Source organism: Watersipora subatra, chromosome 10 (assembly GCF_963576615.1).
Source record: "Watersipora subatra chromosome 10, tzWatSuba1.1, whole genome shotgun sequence".
Classification (NCBI taxonomy): Eukaryota; Metazoa; Bryozoa; class Gymnolaemata; order Cheilostomatida; family Watersiporidae; genus Watersipora; species Watersipora subatra.
Genome location: NC_088717.1, coordinates 17,784,628 through 17,795,682, shown reverse-complemented (window position 1 = coordinate 17,795,682; position 11,055 = coordinate 17,784,628). Strand labels below are relative to the sequence as shown.

Here is an 11,055-nt window from a genome sequence, read left to right as displayed (position 1 = left end):
TCGTTCCACATGAAACATAAAATTGACTTAATAGCTGTGCAGCTCAAACAAATGCTTTATAGAAGATACATTATATATTTTGCTCGTGATGAAAAGTAAATTGTATTTACAGACGGTCATGATCAGTCCATTAGTTCAGCATCAACTATACAGGCTATCCGAATTCTATACACCGCTTATACTTGACATCGTTTACAAAAACAAGTGCGATATTCCAGGAAATGATAAAATAGCCGGAACAAATTGTTGGTGTTTCATTATTTTATTAATTAGCACAGAGATGTTATACATTTGAAGGGTACAACATTACACGGATTCGTCGGCCCATAGCATTTGCAGGTAGATTACTAGAGAATTTGGCTCTCACAGCACCACTGCTACCATGAGCTCTAGTTATTTTTCCCCAAATCACTCTCAACTTTGACCTTTTCTCGTGTCCGGGACAAGCTGTAAGACTGCAAAAGAAACAACAACATTTGCATGCCATTCTGGAATGGAAAAACAGTTTTTGGCATGATATGTAACAGATCATCGACACGTGGATACACAGAGATGCGACCCACTATATTCGTATTCTATAACTTTATCTAGCCAATCTGGTGATGATGAGCCCATTATGTGACCAATCATACGCTATCATGGCAAAGCATGTAGTGTTTGCAAACTGAAGACTAGAGTATAAATAGAGTCAGAAAAACATGAAAACGTTCTAAATGAAATGAGATTGTTAATGAAATGACTGCTCACAGCTAATAAAATGCGCAGGGAATGGAGAAAGTGAGATTTAGCATAAAACAAACATTTAAAAAAAAGAAAACAGGAAAATAGTGTCTGCTAGCTACTCCGATAAGAGAACTCCGTTGCCACCAACTTGACCAAGCAATTAAACATAATCAAACTTGTTTTATGAGTAGCTCAATTCATGAGTTTATTGACATGCGAATATAAGTTCTGTTTGTCATAGGTGCACAAGATGAGGTGCCATCATGTGTTTATTCGACATTGAGTGCTTGCTTTTTACCTGCTGAAATTGTGAATTCATATATAACTTCTGTGTCAATTTTTTTGTTGTTAGCTAGGAAAATTATTATCACCTCAAATTATTTTTTTCACCCATGCAATGAATATGTCACCCTCGTGTGGCAGCCGATCGCCGGGCAAAGTGAGAGAAGAGAGAATAACCCGGGACTGACGCCAGGACCGAGGCACCAACTTTTCAGATGAGACAACTCTTATTAGTCTCCAATCGATTGAATGGTCAGCCCTACGACTGAGGGGCAGGGCTCGCCATCGTACGAAGATTATTTAGGACGACGCAGAAGCGACAGAATGCGGATGGATTTTTCAGCATCTGAAACCTAACATCGTACAATATACTGTTTATCGCATCTGCTAAACTATACCCTTATATATATTTGCGAAATATCAATTTATTGCCTTGTACTCAAGTAGTTTGAGCCTTGTAGATCAGTAGAGGAATACGGCAGGAAATTTGTCATCAAGGAAAATTATTTCATGTTTACTAACACCGCTCGCAATCAGCTATTTCTATTGTCAATGGTGATGTTTTATCTGTTGCTAATAAATCAAAACTAAATAGTATATCTTTTATTACTATTATCTTGTTACTAAATGAAAAGGTACTTTTAATGGCTGCATACATTGAATTGACTGAAATTTGTAAAATGCAAAGGTGATTAGACAAACAAGGTGGTTTTAGAGGAGAAAATGACATACTACTAGTTGACAGCATCGGTGTTTCTGTTTCACTTTAAAACACAAAGAAACTAATAGGCAAGGATGTTACGTGTAGACAGTAAATGAAAATATACAGAAATGACAACTCCTATTTTGGTTGCATAAAATAGCAACTGTATCAAAATTTGCCAATATTCAGAAATGATAACTCCCAATCAGGTTGATGACAACGCGAGACCATTACACCAATGTTGTAGCATTTATATTTAGGACATCCAGAAAGAAGCTTTGTAAACGTCACAATTTGACAATTTTGTGGTGGGGATGCATGGAATATGTGAACCCACTTAACCGTATAGAGAGAATTGAATTTTTTTCAACGTTGCGCAAGAATCAAGCACAAAAAAGCTTACTAGCTCGGTTTTCACTGTCAACAATATAATAAATACTTCTAAGAATCCATAAAGTATCATTGAGACATTGTTAAAAACTAAGTTAATAATGCGTAAAACATTAAAATGAAGGAATATGTGGTTATCAGGAAAAAGCTTCTTTCAAGATACAGTGAAACTCGGATAACTCAACCTTCAAGGGACCGAGCAAAAGTGTTCGAATTATCAGAGTGTTCAAGTTATCAGAGCACTGTCACAAGTCCATGTATTCACTTATTTATTAGTAGATACATGAACATATACAAACTATAATATAAATCAAAAGCACAAATGGCTTGTTTCAAATTAAATGCTTCTAATGTAAAGTTTAAAACGTTTTTATCAAAAAGTATAGAGATTTTTCTATCACTTGAGATTGGTTTGTTGTTTGAGGTGATGTTATTGCCAGGACGTTTTTTAGATTGACATTGGCAAAACTTGATCGTTGCTGAAATGCTCAAAGAAAAGACATCTTTTTCTTTTGAGCGTTTTACCCACGATCAATTTTGCCGATATTTCTTGAAGCTTATGGAAAGATTACCTTACTTTACCTGGGATTCGTTAAGAGCAACACTCCGAGGCAGTTCAATTAAAAGTTTTACGAGGTTTAACAGTACATTGTATATCACTCACGCTTTTTGAATGGATACTTATTGAATGTACACACGTATTCTGTGTTTAGGTCAAACGATGAATAGTTTTTTAGCTAAGAAAACGTATACGTTTAATAAAAACAAATTTTAAGACGTTTTAAACATTCAACATTCCGACGTTGATTCAACACGGAATCAACTTCGGAAAAATATTCGTCACGGGCTAGCCGGGTCACGCACTCAAGGATTTTCGCCACGCACATACAAAACAACATGCGATTTTTGTTTTGTATGTGCGTGGCGAAAATCCTTGCGCCCGTGGCCGGGCTAGTCCGCGCTATTCATCGTATAGCAGTATAAATCAAATTTCACTAAACCTTTAGAACAGTCGTTGACAAAAATATTTTGCCGATGGAGGTAATAACGACGCTTATGAATTACGAAAAGTTGAGGTTTACCTCTATGGCTTGGAATAAAGTGATTTTCTAAAGCGATAGCAACCGTTTCGGTAGCCGTTGGGCAAAAAACAGTTCGTTATAACAGTGTTGAATTCGAGTTATATAGAGCCATTTATCATTGCGTGGGAACGGACCAAGCAAATCCAGTCGAGTTAACCATGTGTTCGCTATATCCGAGGGCGAGTTATCCATGTTTCACTGTATTTTCCAATGAAGCATTTTGCAAATTGTAGCGCAAGATATTGAAGTGTGGTTTGTTTTATTAGACAAAGATTCCCTTTTTAGGAGGTATGATATCGGCTTATCAATAGGGTTTCACATTTCTTTTTATTACGATGCCCACACATTAGCTAGAATAATAAAATTTTGTCTCCAGTGAAACAACCTTGTTGCCAATCACACGCGACCAATAGAAAATCTTTTGGCTCGACATTTCCATTTCTAAATATTTTTCAAACTGGGAAAACCAGATCGTTATCGTCATGGCAATAAGAAACACACTACGTTCTTTCAACGCATAGAAAGCGTCAGAAATTTTGCGAAAGTGAGATTCACTAAACAATTTTATATTTATCTTGTAGAAAATCTTGTTCTGAATACGATGCACTTTACAGTAAAACGATATCTGTTTTGATTCTCAAGATATTGCCGAAATACTATCGATATATCAGTTTTTCGAAAATCTGTTTGAATCATTTCGGGCAGAATAATCATTCGGGCAGAATAATCATTCGGTCAGAATTTAATGCGGTAGTGAAAGAGTTAATAGCTTAGAGAAACCAACTCAATGTCAATATCTCGATGAACTTAGTACACCGAAACCTTTGTAGTACAAATGGGTTAATCTTGACGTGTGAACAATACCAGATGAAAGGAAAATCCTGACTAGACTGGAAACTTATCAGAGTAATGATGCTCAAGACCGTCAACTCTCTCAGACGAGTCCCGATGTTTATGATTGTACTTCATAGTATGCAGTTTTTTTTTACCTGCACATAGATATACGGACATATTTGTCTACATGTACCAAGTTTTAATGCGGATTAATAGCAATGCGTAGTCTGGAGAACATTCATAAACATGCTGTGTCAATTGGGTAGAATAGATACAGTGAAATAAATCTCTGAGAGGCCATGCGCATCTACCAATATCACATGATGTAGCAAATGATAAAAGGTTCTTCACCGCAAGTGGCAGCAGTTCATTGAATAAACAAACAGCAAGAGCGAAAACCGGAACAAAAATATTCTCAATTTGACTATGAATCTGAGTAAGCAAATTTCCGTAGGAAGGTAGGAATAGTTTAAGAGTCTATTGCAAAGTAAATGCTTCAAATAAACAAACAAACAGTTTTCAACTTTACTTCAAAGATAACTTTTGCTTTACTTTCATCATTTATTAGTAAAATATGTAACAAATATCATCTTTAAGCAGTGTTATTTCCGTAATGTACAGTGATAGCACAATGTTTTTCAGCCATGAAATGCAATTCCATACAATAGATGATCTAATAACGTATACCTCCTATAACGTAAATTCCAGATAACGTAAATAATTAATGTGAAATTTTCGCTTTGTACTGCGTAAAAATTCCATATAACGTAGTGTGAAATCGGGTGAGTTCTCACATTCAATTTGAATGGCAATCTATCTCGCCACACTTGCAAAATAAAAACGACGTGCGTATAGCATTATATCTACTGTATACACAACTTCCGTGACATTCTAGTTCATCATGACAGATCATCAGATGCTTTTACAAAACGGAGAATAGGGTAGCTGGGTGATAGTTCATAAAAACAAAGGCGATCGATTGGTGCAGCTTTGACCTACCAATCTAAATGTTACGAGCTGGAGAACCATCTAAAGTTATGTTTTATCCTAACCTTGACCCCTGAATACAGATCAAACACAAGAAGGTAGTACCGCTCTTGTTACTGTTTTGCTTTATTATAGACGTGTAAACCATTTGTTAGTTTTACATTGCAGAATAGACTTTGCTGTTTGGAGAAAATAAGCAAATCGCTGTAAATGAACGTCGACAATGCGCGCTCGCCATCAATTTATTGTAATATCACCGCAATCATGGTCTATAAAACCAGTGTAGTTGATTGAAAAAGGACAAAAGTCAATGCAAACCAATAATACTGCGGTTACAGTACAGCCCACAAATTAAAGTTGTCAAGTTTTTCATTTTTGTATGACCAAAGGAGTGAATCTGGAAAAATATTGGAACAGATTAGGCAATTTACATGTATTTTACTGTTCGAATAACATGAAATTCCCATAACATAAACATTCCAGGAATGGATTATTCAAGTTGTAAAAGCGTCCACTGTATTTCAAATGGGATTTATTTTATTCGCATAATCAGTTCGTTAATGTAAGAGCTTGACCACCAAATGAATTAAACTCATGCCTTAAAGGTTGACTTGCAACAAAATTCGCATTACAGTTATTTGGTATCAAAAGATTCACCATGTCTTACTCTGTTGTGTTGTAGGTGCTAATTATGTGGAAATGTGATGAAAAGCTCTTAAAAGCCGCCGTAGATTGGAATCTGTTTATTTCCCCGACGTAGTCATGACAGTTTGGTTATTGTCTTGTCACGTGATGTTCTCATGTGAATTGAAAGGCCAATAAAAAGCTCAATATAAAACTTATCGTAGCACTAGTTTATGACAAACACTTTGGGTTTTACAGAAGACCCCGTATCAAATATAGATGCTCCACTACTTAACAGTTTTGCTTCGGCTTGGTCTAATCGTTATGTCGTAATCTGATCAAGTGACCCAATATTTCGCAAATAATTTTTGCAGCACTTTTCGATTATCACAAATGACCAACAGGCTCGTCATGATTATCAGACAATGATATGTACTCCTTCGAGCTAAGGTTAACCCATTCAGGACTGTTCCCGATCACTTCGGGAAGAGTTGTGCTCTCCAGGGCCCATTCCCGAAGTCTTCGGGTTAAACTTTGATTTGCTCTATTGCTTAGCTGTCTAGGTGCATCGGTTTTATTCATTCACCAAACGAGGTTTAAGAGTCTGGGCATCATTTTGATACCAAATATGTGATTGGACAAGAAAGTTTTAACTAACAAATTATGTGATAGATATCAACTGTTTTGAAAATTTGTTGATCGCCATTTTGGAAAAGGTTTATCCGAACGATGGCAAAATTTTTAAGTGAATTAGATGTGGTAATCAGCTCAGGGAAAGAAAATAGCAACAAAAGTAATATTCAAGAAGAAATTGAGAATTTTCTGATGGAAGAAGGTAAGTTTTATGTGGCTATTTATAGAATTTTACCAAAAAAAAAACGATAAAAAGCCGAAATTTTTCTTGTGAATTTCTAACAAAATTTATTCTAACAGTGTAAGATATGGATTTTTTCATGATACACATGATTATAACATTTTCAATCCAATAAAATTTAGATCTTTTTGCAGCATGAACTCATCACTCTATTACCCCATAATAAATAATAGTTTTATGATTTCCTTGTAGAACTACAAGATAATAAAAATTTCTCATTTCATTTATATCCAATTGTTCAACCCACAATTAGTCAATCCTATAGTTCTCAACCTCAACATCTACTATAAACTAGCCCCAACCACTAGGCTCTAATATTGGTTGATAGGGGACACTTACCACAGTAATCATCTTCATGACTTTCTGTGTTTATATCTACAGTATCAAAAAACTATTTGCAATTTGTATTACCAATTGTTAGCTGCAGTAGACTACTTATTTTCAATTTGTTATCAGGTATTTACCCTGAAAAGCTACTAAAGCACAATTTTTTCTCTAGGCTGTACGAGAAGTTTGAAAGCAAATAGGTTGCTTACTACCGATCATATTTGCTACATGAAGGTGAAGACAGCCAAGGGCTTGTGAGTGATGATGCCGTTGATGATGAGCCTAGGGCTTCAACACCAATATCTGATGAATACTGCATCAACTAACTTATAATGGGAGCAAATATGCATGTGTAGTTGGCATCAAATAACTCTCACCGTGTCATCATTTTTTTATGAACACACCCATATTATACATGTATATATTGTTTCGTTTTCATGCATATTCATTTTTACTGTATTTTTTACAATATATTTTACTGTATTTTTACACCTATTTTTTGCTGGTGATTGATTGTCTGTTAGCTGGTAACTTGAGTATCTTTTTTATGCATAATATATTCATAATAACCTCTGCAATGCATTTCAATATAAATTAACAAATTGTTTGATTATATAATTGATAAAACTGTCAGTGACGTAGTGTTGGTTAGAAGCTAGTAACACCTGTTCTATTGCTTGGAATTGAGAAATCTTTTTTTTATTTGCTGCTGATAAAGTTTGCTATCAATCTAACATAGGTCCAACAATGTCAGTACCAAAAATCTGCTTGTGAGCTGCTATGAAAGATAAAAAACAATTTTGATCAAAAAAAAAGTTCACAGAATTATTAGAAATTGTGGTTAGTAGAATTTGTAAAGGTGCACAAAAATTTATATCAAATTGTAGCCTGGAATGTCATTGTTAAGCTGCAAAAAACAAATCAAGATTATTTTGAAAAGAACTCTAGTTATACTCAATTTTGTGTAGCTCTATTTTAATTGTAAGGCTAGTGAAAAATTAATTAGGCTGGGGAGCAGTCAACCAATAACTAATTAGTCCTGAATGGGTTAAAAAGTTTAACGAATTTTTATGGTAAGTTATAAGATATCAGTGATAAAAGTGACAGCAATACAATGACGATACAACAGACGCGTAAGAACAATAGACCTGGTTTTATTGAATGCGTGAAGTATATTTGTAAAAATATTTCGACGAATGAGGTTGCATGAAAGTGTAAACAGAAACCATCCTGTAACAACTACGTCACATTTGAGCCATTTTGGAAAGAGAATCCAAACTACGGCGGTCTCACGTGGCTGCGATTAACTGTTCGTTTTTTTAGCTTTTAAGAGCTTTTAATCACATTCCCATTTATTTTGCACCTACCACACAACAGAGTAAGACATGGTGAATCTTTTGATATCAAATAACTGTAATGCGAATTTTGTTGCAAGTCAACCTTTAAGCTTTATTTGCACCTAACCTCATTCTAGTAATGAATCTTAATTTAATTTAACTGATTTAATGACAGCCAAGAGCCAGAAGTTTTGAACGAGAAATTATGTTTGCCACAATGAAAAAAAAGTAACATACTTTCTAGCTTTGTAGACGTAGGCACATTTCTTGCCCATATAGAATGCTGTGTCCTTCTTGGCATTCACTCCTTCAATTTTCAGCAGTGAAGTGTTTTCATGTTGATTTCTAAGGCCTCTTTTGTATCCAGTAAATACAGCCTTACAATAGAGTCTACAAGAGAAATGGAGATAGAGATGGTCTAGCAAATACAGTGAATTATATGCGCAAATCAAACAGTAACTTTGTCATATTTGGAATAAAATCTGTGGCCAATAAATAGGTCTAAATAACTTAAATGCATTTCTTCTAGCATGAGCTAGTTAACTGTCATGGAATAATATTTTGCAACCTTATGTTGTAAGTGATAAAAAATATGGATTATTTAGTGGTTCTGACCATAAATAGTTCGTCGACCGTCACGGAATAAGAATGAATTGGACTAACCTTCCCGGCTTCTTCCCAGTTTTTTTGTCCACGATTGCGACCGCTTCCTCAGTTTTTTTGGCTACTTCAGCCATTTTAACTACTTGTCCACAAAAGCAGGGAACTGAAAAAATTATATACGCAAAACCAATCAAATGTGAGTACGAATAAAATAATAGAAAGATATGTGCAAGTACCAATCTATTAAACTGATGAAGAAACGTTCACTGTTTCATTGCAAATAAGCTCTGTCATAGCATGCTGACAAATGGGGTGCATAACCCTATAGAGTCGTATTTTCTACTCGATACAAGCGTGCTAATCATCTGATATAACGCATATGCACTTCGTTTCCAAATTCCAATACAGGCAACAAGAGCACACACGGCAAGAATTGTGGACTTCACTTTTTATACGCAGAACTAAGAGTCACATTTGAAATCGTCAAAACGCTTGTCACAAACTGGCCATCGCATTACACTGGCAATTTAAAAAACATCAAAAAATATTCGAATAGCTGTTTTGCATGTTATATTCGTGATTCTTTCACTATTTACCACAATATTTTAAAATAAATATGTACAACTACTGCTTACCTGAGCAATTAAAAAGACTTCTTGTCTGAAAAGGATATGACGTAGGATTTTTCCATAGACTTTTAGAATGTTTGACGTTTTATATAAATTGTTGATATTCGATTTTGTCAATGTCAATGCTTCATGGCTTAACAGGATAGCCTCTGATTAGCCGTGATTGCGAAGTCCCGTCACATTGGCGTCAGAGTTACGTTTAGAATTCGGGAAGAAAGACTGACCCTTCAGCTTTTCCAACAGTTGGCATTCAAAAAAGCGTCTCTGGAGACTCTTTTCCGTCATTGTCCATATATTTGGTGTTTTTTATTGTTTGTTTCATTACATATATTGGCATAAATATTACTTTGCATATTAAATTTATTGTTAATTGTTCTAAAGCAACTGACCCTTGGGTTAACAGTATATGCAAATATCAATTGTATATCAAAGTATCACTTAATACAATCTTGATTATGGAAAATTTTGGCCAACAGTCAACATTGCCAAACATGAACAATCAAAATAAACATGTCCATTTAATTGTATGTAATATCTTTTTTTGGTATATAATATATATTACAATCTATTCAGGTCAATATGTACTATAATCGGACCATACAATTTCATTTCATCTTTGCCTGCAAAAAGAGACTTATGTTTAATTGTTGTATATCATATTTTATTTTATCAATAAAGAGTTCATCATCATTGTTCTAATTTTTTGCGGCAAAATGGTGCAGAATATCCTACTGATCACGAGTTTTATGAGTTTAACGTTAGATATTTGCTGTTTGACTCGTTTGACTTTACTATTTCAGCTAAATAAGTTTTACTTTTTAATTGTGGTTAACTTTGTTAGCAACCGAATATAAACGTTTTTGTTTATTTGATCTCACGTACTTTCTTGAAACAGCATAATGAAGAGATAAGGCCAAGTCAACCAAAACGTGACAAAACTTGCATAAAACTTTGCAAAACTCAAACATAGAAGTCTACATTATACATCACATTTGTGATTTATAATGTAAACATAGTAAGTTTATTCTGCCTGAATCATGTTTGACCAGATTTGTATCGGGGAAGTCTTCATATTTATATTATAAAAGACTTAAATGAAGCAAACTTAAAAAAATTAGTGGCTATCTCAGCCCCTTTTACATGCATTATAGAATGAATCAACACTTTTTCTACCGAATTATACCAAAATTTCACTGCTTTTAATATTTAATAAGTCGGCTGAAAATCTAAGCCCATATGTGAATGTAGCTGTTTTAATAATTCCGGCTTAGGCTGAATGACTATCAAGCTTTTAGACAAACTAGACTAGATGGTGGCTGATAAACAACTTATACATTAGCAAAAGCTATATATTTAACGCTTTCATGCATAGCATAAGTTTTGTATAGGGCTGATAGTTGCTACTATCATTTTTATCAACTCGTAAAGCTATATGTTTACAAAATGAATGTTTTTCAATATCGCTGTTGTTCTAAACGGTGTACATTAGTATTGTATCTACTTTAAATATTTTACTTGCTATTTAAAGCTATAAAGCTTTAAAGCTATAGCTGTATCGGCTACGTATATATGATATGATTAGAATAGCCGCAAATTGGTGAGATATATCAACTATAATAATTGGTTATACGAGACAAAGTTAAAGTTGATATAAGAATAA

The 11,055-nt window shown here is 34.4% G+C and overlaps 1 protein-coding gene across 1 annotated transcript; it reads right to left on the bottom strand.

Annotated features, from left to right (window-relative positions):
* Positions 1-243: 243 nt before the first annotated feature.
* Positions 244-9,456, bottom strand: LOC137405967 (large ribosomal subunit protein eL33-like). The gene is made up of 4 exons (XM_068092455.1): positions 9,402-9,456; positions 8,827-8,929; positions 8,401-8,553; positions 244-455 (listed from the first exon to the last, which is right to left on the bottom strand). The coding sequence occupies exons 2-4, from the start codon at positions 8,898-8,900 to the stop codon at positions 284-286; spliced, it is 399 nt and encodes a 132-aa protein (XP_067948556.1). The 5' UTR covers positions 8,901-8,929; positions 9,402-9,456; the 3' UTR covers positions 244-283.
* Between the last annotated feature and the right edge of the window lie 1,599 nt (positions 9,457-11,055).

Coding starts and splice junctions, on each gene's coding strand:
- LOC137405967 (XM_068092455.1), bottom strand. CDS start 8,900: ATGGCTGAAGTAGCCAAAAAAACTGAGGAAGCGGTCGCAATCGTGGAC. Junction 8,554..8,826: donor ACTGGGAAGAAGCCGGGAAG/GTTAGTCCAATT, acceptor TTTCTCTTGTAG/ACTCTATTGTAAGGCTGTAT. Junction 456..8,400: donor TACGTCTACAAAGCTAGAAA/GTATGTTACTTT, acceptor TTTCTTTTGCAG/TCTTACAGCTTGTCCCGGAC.